We start from the raw sequence: 19,742 nt of genomic DNA on the forward strand, positions 1-19,742 counted from the left end.
GACAGGGATACCATTCTAATACTGTGTGTAATGGTTAGATATACAGAGGGACAGGGATACCATTCTAATACTGTGTGTAATGGTTAGATATACAGAGGGACAGGGATACCATTCCAATACTGTGTGTAATGGTTAGATGTACAGAGGGACAGGGACACCATTCCAATACTGTGTGTAATGGTTAGATATACAGAGGGACAGGGACACCATTCCAATACTGTGTGTAATGGTTAGATATACAGAGGGACAGGGATACCATCCTAATACTGTGTGTAATGGTTAGATATACAGAGGGACAGGGATACCATTCTAATACTGTGTGTAATGGTTAGATATACAGAGGGACAGGGATACCATTCTAATACTGTGTGTAATGGTTAGATATACAGAGGGACAGGGATACCATTCTAATACTGTGTGTAATGGTTAGATATACAGAGGGACAGGGATACCATTCTAATACTGTGTGTAATGGTTAGATATACAGAGGGACAGGGATACCATTCTAATACTGTGTGTAATGGTTGGATATACAGAGGGACAGGGATACCATTCTAATACTGTGTGTAATGGTTAGATATACAGAGGGACAGGGATACCATTCTAATACTGTGTGTAATGGTTAGATATACAGAGGGACAGGGATACCATTCTAATACTGTGTGTAATGGTTGGATATACAGAGGGACAGGGATACCATTCTAATACTGTGTGTAATGGTTAGATATACAGAGGGACAGGGACACCATTCCAATACTGTGTGTAATGGTTAGATATACAGAGGGACAGGGACACCATTCTAATACTGTGTGTAATGGTTAGATATACAGAGGGACAGGGACACCATTCCAATACTGTGTGTAATGGTTAGATATACAGAGGGACAGGGACACCATTCCAATACTGTGTGTAATGGTTAGATATACAGAGGGACAGGGATACCATCCTAATACTGTGTGTAATGGTTGGATATACAGAGGGACAGGGATACCATTCCAATACTGTGTGTAATGGTTAGATGTACAGAGGGACAGGGACACCATTCCAATACTGTGTGTAATGGTTAGATATACAGAGGGACAGGGACACCATTCCAATACTGTGTGTAATGGTTAGATATACAGAGGGACAGGGATACCATCCTAATACTGTGTGTAATGGTTAGATATACAGAGGGACAGGGATACCATTCTAATACTGTGTGTAATGGTTAGATATACAGAGGGACAGGGATACCATTCTAATACTGTGTGTAATGGTTAGATATACAGAGGGACAGGGATACCATTCTAATACTGTGTGTAATGGTTAGATATACAGAGGGACAGGGATACCATTCTAATACTGTGTGTAATGGTTAGATATACAGAGGGACAGGGATACCATTCTAATACTGTGTGTAATGGTTGGATATACAGAGGGACAGGGATACCATTCTAATACTGTGTGTAATGGTTAGATATACAGAGGGACAGGGATACCATTCTAATACTGTGTGTAATGGTTAGATATACAGAGGGACAGGGATACCATTCTAATACTGTGTGTAATGGTTGGATATACAGAGGGACAGGGATACCATTCTAATACTGTGTGTAATGGTTGGATATACAGAGGGACAGGGATACCATTCTAATACTGTGTGTAATGGTTAGATATACAGAGGGACAGGGATACCATCCTAATACTGTGTGTAATGGTTAGATATACAGAGGGACAGGGATACCATTCTAATACTGTGTGTAATGGTTAGATATACAGAGGGACAGGGATACCATTCTAATACTGTGTGTAATGGTTAGATATACAGAGGGACAGGGATACCATTCCAATACTGTGTGTAATGGTTAGATGTACAGAGGGACAGGGACACCATTCCAATACTGTGTGTAATGGTTAGATATACAGAGGGACAGGGACACCATTCCAATACTGTGTGTAATGGTTAGATATACAGAGGGACAGGGATACCATCCTAATACTGTGTGTAATGGTTAGATATACAGAGGGACAGGGATACCATCCTAATACTGTGTGTAATGGTTAGATATACAGAGGGACAGGGATACCATTCTAATACTGTGTGTAATGGTTAGATATACAGAGGGACAGGGATACCATTCTAATACTGTGTGTAATGGTTAGATATACAGAGGGACAGGGATACCATTCTAATACTGTGTGTAATGGTTAGATATACAGAGGGACAGGGATACCATTCTAATACTGTGTGTAATGGTTAGATATACAGAGGGACAGGGACACCATTCCAATACTGTGTGTAATGGTTAGATATACAGAGGGACAGGGATACCATTCTAATACTGTGTGTAATGGTTAGATATACAGAGGGACAGGGATACCATTCTAATACTGTGTGTAATGGTTAGATATACAGAGGGACAGGGATACCATTCCAATACTGTGTGTAATGGTTAGATATACAGAGGGACAGGGATACCATTCCAATACTGTGTGTAATGGTTAGATATACAGAGGGACAGGGATACCATTCCAATACTGTGTGTAATGGTTAGATATACAGAGGGACAGGGATACCATTCCAATACTGTGTGTAATGGTTAGATATACAGAGGGACAGGGATACCATTCTAATACTGTGTGTAATGGTTAGATATACAGAGGGACAGGGATACCATTCTAATACTGTGTGTAATGGTTAGATATACAGAGGGACAGGGATACCATCCTAATACTGTGTGTAATGGTTAGATATACAGAGGGACAGGGATACCATTCTAATACTGTGTGTAATGGTTAGATATACAGAGGGACAGGGATACCATCCTAATACTGTGTGTAATGGTTAGATATACAGAGGGACAGGGATACCATTCTAATACTGTGTGTAATGGTTGGATATACAGAGGGACAGGGATACCATTCTAATACTGTGTGTAATGGTTGGATATACAGAGGGACAGGGATACCATTCCAATACTGTGTGTAATGGTTAGATATACAGAGGGACAGGGATACCATTCTAATACTGTGTGTAATGGTTAGATATACAGAGGGACAGGGATACCATTCTAATACTGTGTGTAATGGTTAGATATACAGAGGGACAGGGATACCATTCCAATACTGTGTGTAATGGTTAGATATACAGAGGGACAGGGATACCATCCTAATACTGTGTGTAATGGTTAGATATACAGAGGGACAGGGATACCATTCCAATACTGTGTGTAATGGTTAGATATACAGAGGGACAGGGATACCATTCTAATACTGTGTGTAATGGTTAGATATACAGAGGGACAGGGATACCATTCCAATACTGTGTGTAATGGTTAGATATACAGAGGGACAGGGATACCATTCTAATACTGTGTGTAATGGTTAGATATACAGAGGGACAGGGATACCATTCTAATACTGTGTGTAATGGTTAGATATACAGAGGGACAGGGATACCATTCCAATACTGTGTGTAATGGTTGGATATAGAGAGGGACAGGGATACCATTCCAATACTGTGTGTAATGGTTGGATATACAGAGGGACAGGGATACCATTCTAATACTGTGTGTAATGGTTAGATATACAGAGGGACAGGGATACCATTCTAATACTGTGTGTAATGGTTGGATATACAGAGGGACAGGGACACCATTCCAATACTGTGTGTAATGGTTAGATATACAGAGGGACAGGGATACCATTCTAATACTGTGTGTAATGGTTGGATATACAGAGGGACAGGGACACCATTCCAATACTGTGTGTAATGGTTAGATATACAGAGGGACAGGGACACCATTCCAATACTGTGTGTAATGGTTGGATATACAGAGGGACAGGGATACCATTCCAATACTGTGTGTAATGGTTAGATATACAGAGGGACAGGGATACCATTCTAATACTGTGTGTAATGGTTAGATATACAGAGGGACAGGGATACCATTCTAATACTGTGTGTAATGGTTAGATATACAGAGGGACAGGGATACCATTCTAATACTGTGTGTAATGGTTAGATATACAGAGGGACAGGGATACCATTCTAATACTGTGTGTAATGGTTGGATATAGAGAGGGACAGGGATACCATTCTAATACTGTGTGTAATGGTTAGATATACAGAGGGACAGGGATACCATTCCAATACTGTGTGTAATGGTTAGATATACAGAGGGACAGGGATACCATTCCAATACTGTGTGTGATGGTTAGATATACAGAGGGACAGGGATACCATTCTAATACTGTGTGTAATGGTTAGATATACAGAGGGACAGGGATACCATTCTAATACTGTGTGTAATGGTTAGATATACAGAGGGACAGGGATACCATTCTAATACTGTGTGTAATGGTTAGATATACAGAGGGACAGGGATACCATTCTAATACTGTGTGTAATGGTTAGATATACAGAGGGACAGGGATACCATTCTAATACTGTGTGTAATGGTTAGATATACAGAGGGACAGGGATACCATTCTAATACTGTGTGTAATGGTTAGATATACAGAGGGACAGGGATACCATTCTAATACTGTGTGTAATGGTTGGATATACAGAGGGACAGGGATACCATTCTAATACTGTGTGTAATGGTTAGATATACAGAGGGACAGGGATACCATTCTAATACTGTGTGTAATGGTTAGATATACAGAGGGACAGGGATACCATTCTAATACTGTGTGTAATGGTTAGATATACAGAGGGACAGGGATACCATTCTAATACTGTGTGTAATGGTTAGATATACAGAGGGACAGGGATACCATTCTAATACTGTGTGTAATGGTTGGATATACAGAGGGACAGGGATACCATTCTAATACTGTGTGTAATGGTTAGATATACAGAGGGACAGGGATACCATTCTAATACTGTGTTTAATGGTTAGATATACAGAGGGACAGGGACACCATTCCAATACTGTGTGTAATGGTTAGATATACAGAGGGACAGGGATACCATTCTAATACTGTGTGTAATGGTTAGATATAGAGAGGGACAGGGATACCATTCCAATACTGTGTGTAATGGTTAGATATACAGAGGGACAGGGATACCATTCTAATACTGTGTGTAATGGTTAGATATACAGAGGGACAGGGATACCATTCTAATACTGTGTGTAATGGTTAGATATACAGAGGGACAGGGATACCATTCTAATACTGTGTGTAATGGTTAGATATACAGAGGGACAGGGATACCATTCTAATACTGTGTGTAATGGTTGGATATACAGAGGGACAGGGATACCATTCTAATACTGTGTGTAATGGTTAGATATACAGAGGGACAGGGATACCATTCTAATACTGTGTTTAATGGTTAGATATACAGAGGGACAGGGACACCATTCCAATACTGTGTGTAATGGTTAGATATACAGAGGGACAGGGATACCATTCCAATACTGTGTGTAATGGTTAGATATACAGAGGGACAGGGATACCATTCTAATACTGTGTGTAATGGTTAGATATACAGAGGGACAGGGATACCATTCCAATACTGTGTGTAATGGTTAGATATACAGAGGGACAGGGATACCATTCTAATACTGTGTGTAATGGTTAGATATACAGAGGGACAGGGATACCATTCTAATACTGTGTGTAATGGTTAGATATACAGAGGGACAGGGACACCATTCTAATACTGTGTGTAATGGTTAGATATACAGAGGGACAGGGACACCATTCCAATACTGTGTGTAATGGTTAGATATACAGAGGGACAGGGATACCATTCCAATACTGTGTGTAATGGTTAGATATACAGAGGGACAGGGACACCATTCCAATACTGTGTGTAATGGTTAGATATACAGAGGGACAGGGATACCATTCTAATACTGTGTGTAATGGTTAGATATACAGAGGGACAGGGACACCATTCTAATACTGTGTGTAATGGTTAGATATACAGAGGGACAGGGATACCATCCTAATACTGTGTGTAATGGTTGGATATACAGAGGGACAGGGACACCATCCTAATACTGTGTGTAATGGTTAGATATACAGAGGGACAGGGATACCATCCTAATACTGTGTGTAATGGTTAGATATACAGAGGGACAGGGATACCATCCTAATACTGTGTGTAATGGTTAGATATACAGAGGGACAGGGACACCATTCTAATACTGTGTGTAATGGTTAGATATACAGAGGGACAGGGACACCATTCTAATACTGTGTGTAATGGTTGGATATACAGAGGGACAGGGATACCATTCTAATACTGTGTGTAATGGTTAGATATACAGAGGGACAGGGATACCATTCTAATACTGTGTGTAATGGTTAGATATACAGAGGGACAGGGATACCATTCCAATACTGTGTGTAATGGTTAGATGTACAGAGGGACAGGGACACCATTCCAATACTGTGTGTAATGGTTAGATATACAGAGGGACAGGGACACCATTCCAATACTGTGTGTAATGGTTAGATATACAGAGGGACAGGGATACCATCCTAATACTGTGTGTAATGGTTAGATATACAGAGGGACAGGGATACCATTCTAATACTGTGTGTAATGGTTAGATATACAGAGGGACAGGGATACCATTCTAATACTGTGTGTAATGGTTAGATATACAGAGGGACAGGGATACCATTCTAATACTGTGTGTAATGGTTAGATATACAGAGGGACAGGGATACCATTCTAATACTGTGTGTAATGGTTGGATATACAGAGGGACAGGGATACCATTCTAATACTGTGTGTAATGGTTAGATATACAGAGGGACAGGGATACCATTCTAATACTGTGTGTAATGGTTGGATATACAGAGGGACAGGGATACCATTCTAATACTGTGTGTAATGGTTGGATATACAGAGGGACAGGGATACCATTCTAATACTGTGTGTAATGGTTAGATATACAGAGGGACAGGGATACCATCCTAATACTGTGTGTAATGGTTAGATATACAGAGGGACAGGGATACCATTCTAATACTGTGTGTAATGGTTAGATATACAGAGGGACAGGGATACCATTCTAATACTGTGTGTAATGGTTAGATATACAGAGGGACAGGGATACCATTCCAATACTGTGTGTAATGGTTAGATGTACAGAGGGACAGGGACACCATTCCAATACTGTGTGTAATGGTTAGATATACAGAGGGACAGGGACACCATTCCAATACTGTGTGTAATGGTTAGATATACAGAGGGACAGGGATACCATCCTAATACTGTGTGTAATGGTTGGATATACAGAGGGACAGGGATACCATTCCAATACTGTGTGTAATGGTTAGATGTACAGAGGGACAGGGACACCATTCCAATACTGTGTGTAATGGTTAGATATACAGAGGGACAGGGACACCATTCCAATACTGTGTGTAATGGTTAGATATACAGAGGGACAGGGATACCATCCTAATACTGTGTGTAATGGTTAGATATACAGAGGGACAGGGATACCATTCTAATACTGTGTGTAATGGTTAGATATACAGAGGGACAGGGATACCATCCTAATACTGTGTGTAATGGTTAGATATACAGAGGGACAGGGATACCATTCTAATACTGTGTGTAATGGTTAGATATACAGAGGGACAGGGATACCATTCTAATACTGTGTGTAATGGTTAGATATACAGAGGGACAGGGATACCATTCTAATACTGTGTGTAATGGTTAGATATACAGAGGGACAGGGATACCATCCTAATACTGTGTGTAATGGTTAGATATACAGAGGGACAGGGATACCATTCTAATACTGTGTGTAATGGTTAGATATACAGAGGGACAGGGATACCATTCTAATACTGTGTGTAATGGTTAGATATACAGAGGGACAGGGATACCATTCTAATACTGTGTGTAATGGTTAGATATACAGAGGGACAGGGATACCATTCTAATACTGTGTGTAATGGTTAGATATACAGAGGGACAGGGATACCATTCTAATACTGTGTGTAATGGTTGGATATACAGAGGGACAGGGATACCATTCTAATACTGTGTGTAATGGTTAGATATACAGAGGGACAGGGATACCATTCTAATACTGTGTGTAATGGTTAGATATACAGAGGGACAGGGATACCATTCTAATACTGTGTGTAATGGTTGGATATACAGAGGGACAGGGATACCATTCTAATACTGTGTGTAATGGTTGGATATACAGAGGGACAGGGATACCATTCTAATACTGTGTGTAATGGTTGGATATACAGAGGGACAGGGATACCATTCTAATACTGTGTGTAATGGTTAGATATACAGAGGGACAGGGATACCATCCTAATACTGTGTGTAATGGTTAGATATACAGAGGGACAGGGATACCATTCTAATACTGTGTGTAATGGTTAGATATACAGAGGGACAGGGATACCATTCTAATACTGTGTGTAATGGTTAGATATACAGAGGGACAGGGATACCATTCCAATACTGTGTGTAATGGTTAGATGTACAGAGGGACAGGGACACCATTCCAATACTGTGTGTAATGGTTAGATATACAGAGGGACAGGGACACCATTCCAATACTGTGTGTAATGGTTAGATATACAGAGGGACAGGGATACCATCCTAATACTGTGTGTAATGGTTAGATATACAGAGGGACAGGGATACCATCCTAATACTGTGTGTAATGGTTAGATATACAGAGGGACAGGGATACCATTCTAATACTGTGTGTAATGGTTAGATATACAGAGGGACAGGGATACCATTCTAATACTGTGTGTAATGGTTAGATATACAGAGGGACAGGGATACCATTCTAATACTGTGTGTAATGGTTAGATATACAGAGGGACAGGGATACCATTCTAATACTGTGTGTAATGGTTAGATATACAGAGGGACAGGGACACCATTCCAATACTGTGTGTAATGGTTAGATATACAGAGGGACAGGGATACCATTCTAATACTGTGTGTAATGGTTAGATATACAGAGGGACAGGGATACCATTCCAATACTGTGTTTAATGGTTCGATATACAGAGGGACAGGGATACCATTCTAATACTGTGTGTAATGGTTCGATATACAGAGGGACAGGGATACCATTCTAATACTGTGTGTAATGGTTAGATATACAGAGGGACAGGGATACCATTCTAATACTGTGTGTAATGGTTAGATATACAGAGGGACAGGGATACCATTCCAATACTGTGTGTAATGGTTAGATATACAGAGGGACAGGGATACCATTCCAATACTGTGTGTAATGGTTAGATATACAGAGGGACAGGGATACCATTCCAATACTGTGTGTAATGGTTAGATATACAGAGGGACAGGGATACCATTCCAATACTGTGTGTAATGGTTAGATATACAGAGGGACAGGGATACCATTCTAATACTGTGTGTAATGGTTAGATATACAGAGGGACAGGGATACCATTCTAATACTGTGTGTAATGGTTAGATATACAGAGGGACAGGGATACCATCCTAATACTGTGTGTAATGGTTAGATATACAGAGGGACAGGGATACCATTCTAATACTGTGTGTAATGGTTAGATATACAGAGGGACAGGGATACCATTCTAATACTGTGTGTAATGGTTAGATATACAGAGGGACAGGGATACCATCCTAATACTGTGTGTAATGGTTAGATATACAGAGGGACAGGGATACCATCCTAATACTGTGTGTAATGGTTAGATATACAGAGGGACAGGGATACCATTCTAATACTGTGTGTAATGGTTAGATATACAGAGGGACAGGGATACCATTCTAATACTGTGTGTGATGGTTAGATATACAGAGGGACAGGGATACCATTCCAATACTGTGTGTGATGGTTAGATATACAGAGGGACAGGGATACCATTCCAATACTGTGTGTAATGGTTGGATATACAGAGGGACAGGGATACCATTCTAATACTGTGTGTAATGGTTAGATATACAGAGGGACAGGGATACCATTCCAATACTGTGTGTAATGGTTAGATATACAGAGGGACAGGGATACCATCCTAATACTGTGTGTAATGGTTAGATATACAGAGGGACAGGGATACCATTCCAATACTGTGTGTAATGGTTAGATATACAGAGGGACAGGGATACCATTCCAATACTGTGTGTAATGGTTAGATATACAGAGGGACAGGGATACCATTCTAATACTGTGTGTAATGGTTGGATATACAGAGGGACAGGGATACCATTCCAATACTGTGTGTAATGGTTAGATATACAGAGGGACAGGGATACCATTCTAATACTGTGTGTAATGGTTGGATATACAGAGGGACAGGGACACCATTCTAATACTGTGTGTAATGGTTCGATATACAGAGGGACAGGGATACCATCCTAATACTGTGTGTAATGGTTAGATATACAGAGGGACAGGGATACCATTCTAATACTGTGTGTAATGGTTGGATATACAGAGGGACAGGGATACCATTCCAATACTGTGTGTAATGGTTAGATATACAGAGGGACAGGGATACCATTCTAATACTGTGTGTAATGGTTGGATATACAGAGGGACAGGGACACCATTCTAATACTGTGTGTAATGGTTAGATATACAGAGGGACAGGGATACCATTCCAATACTGTGTGTGATGGTTGGATATACAGAGGGACAGGGATACCATTCTAATACTGTGTGTAATGGTTAGATATACAGAGGGACAGGGATACCATTCCAATACTGTGTGTAATGGTTGGATTTCCAGAGGGACAGGGATACCATTCTAATACTGTGTGTAATGGTTAGATATACAGAGGGACAGGGATACCATTCTAATACTGTGTGTAATGGTTAGATATACAGAGGGACAGGGATACCATTCCAATACTGTGTGTAATGGTTAGATATACAGAGGGACAGGGATACCATCCTAATACTGTGTGTAATGGTTAGATATACAGAGGGACAGGGATACCATTCCAATACTGTGTGTAATGGTTAGATATACAGAGGGACAGGGATACCATCCTAATACTGTGTGTAATGGTTAGATATACAGAGGGACAGGGATACCATTCTAATACTGTGTGTAATGGTTAGATATACAGAGGGACAGGGATACCATTCTAATACTGTGTGTAATGGTTAGATATACAGAGGGACAGGGATACCATTCTAATACTGTGTGTAATGGTTAGATATACAGAGGGACAGGGATACCATTCCAATACTGTGTGTAATGGTTAGATATACAGAGGGACAGGGACACCATTCTAATACTGTGTGTAATGGTTGGATTTCCAGAGGGACAGGGACACCATTCTAATACTGTGTGTAATGGTTAGATATACAGAGGGACAGGGATACCATCCTAATACTGTGTGTAATGGTTAGATATACAGAGGGACAGGGATACCATTCTAATACTGTGTGTAATGGTTAGATATACAGAGGGACAGGGATACCATTCTAATACTGTGTGTAATGGTTAGATATACAGAGGGACAGGGATACCATTCCAATACTGTGTGTAATGGTTAGATATACAGAGGGACAGGGATACCATCCTAATACTGTGTGTAATGGTTGGATATACAGAGGGACAGGGATACCATTCCAATACTGTGTGTAATGGTTAGATATACAGAGGGACAGGGATACCATTCCAATACTGTGTGTAATGGTTAGATATACAGAGGGACAGGGATACCATCCTAATACTGTGTGTAATGGTTAGATATACAGAGGGACAGGGATACCATTCCAATACTGTGTGTAATGGTTAGATATACAGAGGGACAGGGATACCATTCTAATACTGTGTGTAATGGTTAGATATACAGAGGGACAGGGATACCATTCCAATACTGTGTGTAATGGTTAGATATACAGAGGGACAGGGATACCATCCTAATACTGTGTTGAATGGTTGGATATACAGTGTCCCATTAATAGTACAGACAGTCAATGCACAGTGTCTCGTTAATAGTGCAGTCAATGCACAGTGTCCTGTTAATTGTACAGACAGCCAATATACAGTGTCCCATTAATTGTACAGATAGTCAATGTACAGTGCCCCGTTAATTGTACAGACAGTCAATGCACAGTGTCCCATTAATAGTACAGACAGTCAATGCACAGTGTCTCATTAATAGTACAGTCAATGCACAGTGTCCTGTTAATTGTACAGACAGCCAATATACAGTGTCCCATTAATTGTACAGACAGTCAATGCACAGTGTCCTGTTAATTGTACAGACAGTCAATGTACAGTGTCCCATTAATAGTACAGACAGTCAATGCACAGTGTCTCGTTAATAGTACAGTCAATGCACAGTGTCCTGTTAATTGTACAGACAGTCAATGTACAGTGTCCCATTAATAGTACAGACAGTCAATGCACAGTGTCTCGTTAATAGTACAGTCAATGCACAGTGTCCTGTTAATTGTACAGACAGTCAATGTACAGTGTCCCATTAATAGTACAGACAGTCAATGCACAGTGTCTCGTTAATAGTACAGTCAATGCACAGTGTCCTGTTAATTGTACAGACAGTCAATGTACAGTGTCCCATTAATTGTACAGATAGTCAATGTACAGTGTCCCATTAATTGTACAGACAGTCAATGTACAGTGTCCCATTAATTGTACAGACAGTCAATGTACAGTGTCCCATTAATTGTACAGATAGTCAATGTACAGTGTCCCATTAATTGTACAGACAGTCAATGTACAGTGTCCCATTAATTGTACAGATAGTCAATGTACAGTGTCCCATTAATTGTACAGACAGTCAATGTACAATGTCCCATTAATTGTACAGATAGTCAATGTACAGTGTCCCATTAATTGTACAGATAGTCAATGTACAGTGTCCCATTAATTGTACAGACAGTCAATGTACAGTGTCCCATTAATTGTACAGATAGTCAATGTACAGTGTCCCATTAATTGTACAGATAGTAAATGTACAGTGTCCCATTAATTGTACAGACAGTCAATGTACAGTGTCCCATTAATTGTACAGACAGTCAATGTACAGTGTCCCATTAATTGTACAGACAGGAAACAGAGAGTAGGAATAAATGGGTCTTTTTCGGGGTGGCAAGCAGTGACTAGTGGGGTACCACAGGGATCAGTGCTTGGGCCCCAGCTATTCACAATATATATCAATAGGAACATAGGAACAGGAGTAGGCCATTCAGCCCCTCGTGCCTGCTCTGCCATTTGATAAGATCATGGCTGATCTGTGATCTAACTCCATATACCTGCCTTTGGCCCATATCCCTTAATACCTTTGGTTGCCAAAAAGCTATCTATCTCAGATTTAAATTTAGCAATTGAGCTAGTATCAATTGCCGTTTGCGGAAGACAGTTCCAAACTTCTACCACCCTTTGTGTGTAGAAATGTTTTCTAATCTCGCTCCTGAAAGGTCTGGCTCTAATTTTTAGACTGTGCCCCCTACTCCTAAAATCCCCAACCAGCGTAAATAGTTTCTCTCTATCCACCCTATCTGTTCCCCTTAATATCTTATAAACTTCGATCAGATCGCCCCTTAACCTTCGAAACTCTAGAGAATACAACCCCAATTTGTGTAATCTCTCCTCGTAACTTAACCCTTGAAGTCCGGGTATCATTCTAGTAAACCTACGCTGCACTCCCTCCAAGGCCAATATGTCCTTCCGAAGGTGCGGTGCCCTGAACTGCTCACAGTACTCCAGGTGCGGTCTAACCAGGGTTTTGTATAGCTGCAGCATAATTCTGCCCCCTTGTACTCTAGTCCTCTAGATATAAAGGCCAGCATTCCATTTGCCTTCTTGATTATTTTCTGCACCTGTTCATGACCCTTCACTGATCTATGTACCTGAACCCCCAAGTCCCTTTGGACATCCACTGTTTTTAACTTTTTACCATTTAGAAAGTACCCTGTTCTATCCTTTTTTGATCCAAAGTGGATGACCTCACATTTGTCTCCATTGAATTCCATTTGCCACAGTTTTGCCCATTCACCTAATCTATCAATATCCCTTTGTAATTTTATGTTTTCATCTACACTGCTTACAATGCCACCAATCTTTGTGTCATCGGCAAACTTAGATATAAGACTTTCTATGCCTTCATTTAAGTCGTTAATAAATATTGTGAATAATTGAGGCCCCAAGACAGATCCCTGCAGGACTCCACTAGTCACATCCTGCCAATATGAGTACCTTCCCATTATCCCTACTCTCTGTCGCCTTTCGCTCAGCCAACTTCCTAACCAAGTCCATACTTTTCCCTCGCTCCATGGGCTTCTATCTTAGCTAACAGTCTCTTATGTGGGACCTTATCAAATGCCTTCTGGAAGTCCATATAAATAACATCCATTGACATTCCCCTGTCCACTACTTTGGTCACCTCTTCAAAAAATTCAATCAGGTTTGTCAGGCACGACCTACCTTTCACAAATCCATGCTGGCTCTCTCTGATTAACTGAAAATTCTCGAGGTGTTCAGTCACCCTATCCTTAATTATAGACTCCAGCATTTTCCCCACAACAGATGTTAGGCTAACTGGTCTATAATTCCCCGGTTTCCCTCTCTCTCCTTTCTTAAAAAGCGGAGTGACATGTGTAATTTTCCAATCTAGAGGGACAGTTCCTGAATCTAGAGAACTTTGAAAGATTATAGTTAGGGCATCTGCAATGTGCTCACCTACTTCCTTTAAAACCCTGGGATGGAAACCATCTGGTCCTGGGGATTTGTCACTCTTTAGTGCTATTATTTTCTTCATTACTGTTGCTTTACTTATGTTAATTTTATCGAGTCCCTGTCCCCGATTCAGTATTAGTTTTCTTTTGATTTCCGGCATGCTATCCTCTTTTTCTACTGTAAATACTGACGCAAAGTAATTATTCAACATGTCCGCCATTTCCCCATTGTCAATGACAATATCCCCACTTTCAGTTTTTAAGGGGCCAACACTGCTCCTGACCACCCTCTTTTTCCTAATATAACTATAAAAGTTCTTTGTATTGGTTTTGATATCCCTTGCAAGTTTCTTTTCATACTCTCTTTTTGTAGCTCCAACTATCTGTTTTGTGACCCTTTGTTGATCTTTGTATCTTTCCCATTCGCCAGGATCTGTGCCATTTTTTGCCTTTTTGTATGCCCTTTCCTTATGTCTTATACTGTCCCTTACCTCTTTAGTTGTCCATGGCTGTTTTTTTGGCAAGTAGAGTTCTTGCCCCTCAGGGGTATAAACCGATTCTGTATCACGTTAAATGTTTCTTTAAACATTTCCCACTGATCATCAGTCGTTTTACCCATTAACAGATTTGCCCAGTTTACTGTGGACAGTCTCTGTCTCATCCCATTGAAGTCGGCCTTACCAAGTCTAGAATCTTAGCAGCTGATTCACTTTTTTCCTTTCAAACACTACATTGAACTCGATCATGTTATGATCACTATTGGATAGATGTTCACGCACAGTTAAGCTGTTAACTAAATCTGGTTCATTACTCATTACTAAATCTAGTATGGCTTGCCCCCTTGTTGCCTCTAGGACATACTGCTGTAGAAAACTATCCCGGACTCACTCAAGAATTTCACTACCTTTCTGACAGTTGCTAGTCTGCTTTTCCCAATCGATGTGAAGGTTAAAGTCCCCCATTAAGACCACTATGCCTTTCTTACACGCTTGTCTAATCTCTGCATTTATACAATCTAGCACTTCAGAGCTGCTGCTAGGGCTCCTATACACAACTCCCACTATAGTCTTAGATCCTTTCCTATTTCTCAATTCAACGCATAAGGTCTCTGTTGTCTGCTTACCTCTCGTTATATCCTCCTTTATCATTGAAGTGATTTCATCTCTAATCATTAAGGCTACTCCTCCCCCTCTTCCATTTTCCCTATCTCTCCTGTAGACCTTATAACCTGGTATATTTAGTTCCCAATCCTGACCATCCTGCAGCCATGTCTCAGTAATAGCTATCATGTCATACCCTCCAAATTGAATTTGAACCTGTAGTTCATTTAATTTATTCCTTATACTCCGTGCATTTGTATATAGAACTCTTAGTTGGGCCACACACCCGAGCCTGACCTTCAGCTTTGATGCTGGGTTAATCGCCTTATGCCTTCTAGTTTTTATTTTATCTGTCATGCCTAAAGTACACTTTCTTTCTGCTGCTCTACGCTTTTCCCTTTCACTTGTTCTTGAACAACTGTTTGTACTATTTGTATTGTAAATTTCCCCTGGGTCTTCCCCTCTCTTGCTGCTCTCAACTTTACTCCCTTCTGACTCCCCGCTCAGGTTCCCATCCCCCTGCCACTCTAGTTTAAACCTTCCCCAACAGCACTAGCAAACACCCCCGCGAGGACATTGGTCCCGGTCCTGCTCGGGATGAGGGAACCAAATGTAATATTTCCAAGTTTGCCGATGACACAAAACTAGGTGGGATCGTGAGTTGTGAGGAGGATGCAAAGAGGCTTCAAGGCGATTTAGACAAGTTGAGTGAGTGGGCACATATGTGGCAGATGCAGTATAATGTGGATAAATGTGAAGTTATCCACTTCGGAAGGAAAAACAAAAAGGCAGAGCATTATTTAAATAGTGATAGATTGGGAAATGTTGATGTGCAAAGGGACCTGGGATACCATTCTAATACTGTGTGTAATTCTATTTCCCTCTTTGTCCTTGCCTGCCTTAGGACTACAGTTTGAGTTTATCAATCCCATCTTTGAGTTCTCCAAGGGGATGAACGATCTACACTTGGATGATGCCGAATATGCTCTTCTCATTGCCATCAATCTCTTCTCAGCAGGTATGGGACTTTGTCAGTCTGTACAATTAATGGGACACTCCACAATTAACTGTACAATTCACTGGACTCTGCATTGTCTGTACGATAAATGGGACACTCCGCATTGACCGTCTGTACAATTAATGGGACACTCCGCATTGACTGTCTGTACAATTAATGGGACACTCCGCATTGACTGTCTGTACAATTAATGGGACACTACACATTGACCGTCTGTACAATTAATGGGACACTCCGCATTGACTGTCTGTACAATTAATGGGACACTCCGCATTGACTGTCTGTACAATTAATGGGACACTCCACATTGACCGTCTGTACAATTAATGGGACACTCCGCATTGACCGTCTGTACAATTAATGGGACACTCCGCATTGACTGTCTGTACAATTAATGGGACACTCCGCATTGACCGTCTGTACAATTAATGGGACACTCCGCATTGACCGTCTGTACAATTAATGGGACACTCCACGTTGACTGTACAATTAATGGGACAGTCCGCATTGACCGCCTGTACAATTAATGGGACACTCCGCATTGACTGTCTGTACAATTAATGGGACAGTCCGCATTGACTGTCTGTACAATTAATGGGACACTCCGCATTGACCGCCTGTACAATTAAAGGGACACTCCGCATTGACCGTCTGTACAATTAAAGGGACACTCCGCATTGACTGTCTGTACAATTGACGGGACTTTCCGCATTGACTGTCTGTACAATTAATGGGACACTCCGCATTGACCGTCTGTACAATTAAAGGGACACTCCGCATTGACTGTCTGTACAATTATAGAGTCATAGAGTCATAGAGTTATACAGCACGGATAGAGGCCCTTCGGCCCATCGTGTCCGCGCCGGCCATCAGCCCTGTCTACTCTAATCCCATATTCCAGCATTTGGTCCGTAGCCTTGTATGCTATGGCATTTCAAGTGCTCATCCAAATGCTTCTTGAATGTTGTGAGGGTTCCTGCCTCCACAACCCTTTCAGACAGTGAGTTCCAGACTCCAACCACCCTCTGGGTGAAAAAGTTCTTTCTCAAATCCCCTCGAAACCTCCCGCCTTTTACCTTGAATCTATGTCCCCTTGTTATAGAACCCTCAACGAAGGGAAAAAGCTCCTTAGTATCCATCCTATCTGTGCCCCTCATAATTTTGTACACCTCAATCATGTCCCCCCTCAGCCTCCTCTGCTCCAAGGAAAACAAACCCAATCTTCCCAGTCTCTATTCATAGCTGAAGCGCTCCAGCCCTGGTAACATCCTGGTGAATCTCCTCTGCACCCTCTCCAAAGCGATCACATCCTTCCTGTAGTGTGGCGACCAGAACTGCACACAGTATTCCAGCTGTGGCCTAACCAGTGTTTTATACAGCTCCATCATAACCTCCTTGCTCTTATATTCTATGCCTCGGCTAATAAAGGCAAGTATCCCATATGCCTTCTTTACCACCTTATCTACCTGTTCCGCCGCCTTCAGGGATCTGTGAACTTGCACACCAAGATCCCTCTGACCCTCTGTCTTGCCTAGGGTCCTCCCATTCATTGTGTATTCCCTTGCCTTGTTCGTCCCTCCAAAGTGCATCACCTCGCACTTTTCCAGGTTAAATTCCATTTGCCACTGTTCCGCCCATCTGACCAACCCATCTATATCGTCCTGCAGACTGAGGCTATCCTCCTCGCTATTTACCACCCTACCAATTTTTGTATCATCAGCGAACTTACTGATCATACCTTTTACATTCATATCCAAGTCGTTAATGTAGACCACAAACAGCAAGGGACCCAGCACCGATCCCTGTGGTACCCCACTGGCCACAGGCTTCCAGTCACAAAAACAACCTTCGACCATCACCCTCTGCCTTCTGCCACTAAGCCAGTTTTGTATCCAAAGTGCCAAGGCACCCTGGATTCCATGGGCTCGTACCTTCTTGACCAGTCTCCTGTGGGGGACTTTATCGAAGGCCTTACTGAAATCCATGTATACCACATCCACTGCGTTACCCTCATCCACACGCCTAGTCACCCCCTCAAAAAATTCAATCAAATTAGTCAGACATGATCTTCCCTTGACAAAGCCATGTTGACTATCCCTGATTAATCCTTGCTTCTCCAAGTGGAGACTAATTTTGTCCTTCAGAATTTTTTCCAATAATTTTCCTACCACTGATGTTAGGCTCACTGGCCTGTAGTTCCCCGGTTTTTCCCTACTCCCCTTCTTGAATAATGGTACTACATTAGCAGTTCTCCAGTCCTCTGGCACATCCCCTGTGGCCAGAGAGGTTCTGAATATATGTGTCAGAGCCCCCGCAATCTCCTCCTTTGCCTCACACAGTAATCTGGGATACATTTCGTCCGGGCCTGGGGATTTATCCATTTTTAGGCCTGCTAAAACCGCCAATACCTCCTCCCGCTCGATGTTAATATGTTCAAGTATATCACAGTCCCCCTGCCGAATTTCTATGTCTACATCGTCCTTCTCCATAGTGAAAACAGATGCAAAAAATTCATTTAGAACCCCTCCTACATCTGCCGGCTCCACACACAGATTGCCATTTTTGTCCCTAATGGGCCCTATTTTTTCCCTAGTCATCCTCTTACCCTTAATATACTTATAAAACATCTTAGGATTTTCCTTTATTTTGCTCGCCAGTGTTATTTCATGGCCCCTCCTTGATCTCCTAATTTCTTTTTTAAGTATCCCCCTGCACTTTTTGTACTCCTCTAGGGCTTCCTCCGTCTTTAGCCTTTTGTATCTGCCAAAAGCCCTCCTTTTTTTCCTAATCCATTCTCGTATATCCCCTGACATCCAAGGTTCCCTGGAGTTCTTGGAACCACCCTTGACCTTTACGGGAACATGTTGCCATTGTATGGTCTCAATCTCCCTTCTGAAAGACTCCCATTGCTCCGATGCGGATTTTCCTACAAGCAGCTGATCCCAGTCCATTTTGGCCAGATCCTGCCTT

General features: G+C 41.5%; 1 protein-coding gene across 1 annotated transcript in view; it reads left to right on the forward strand.

The window, feature by feature from the left end:
* The window catches only part of LOC137311571 (oxysterols receptor LXR-alpha-like), a gene marked incomplete at its 5' end in the record, with an annotated part of 94,443 nt that overhangs the window by 58,561 nt on the left and 16,140 nt on the right, over positions 1-19,742 (forward strand). The window contains one exon of the mRNA XM_067978703.1: positions 16,659-16,772. Within this exon, the coding sequence (XP_067834804.1) occupies positions 16,659-16,772 (114 nt within the window). The remainder of the gene's footprint in view (positions 1-16,658; positions 16,773-19,742) is intronic.

This window comes from Heptranchias perlo, unplaced genomic scaffold (assembly GCF_035084215.1).
Source record: "Heptranchias perlo isolate sHepPer1 unplaced genomic scaffold, sHepPer1.hap1 HAP1_SCAFFOLD_360, whole genome shotgun sequence".
NCBI classification, from domain to species: domain Eukaryota; kingdom Metazoa; phylum Chordata; class Chondrichthyes; order Hexanchiformes; family Hexanchidae; genus Heptranchias; species Heptranchias perlo.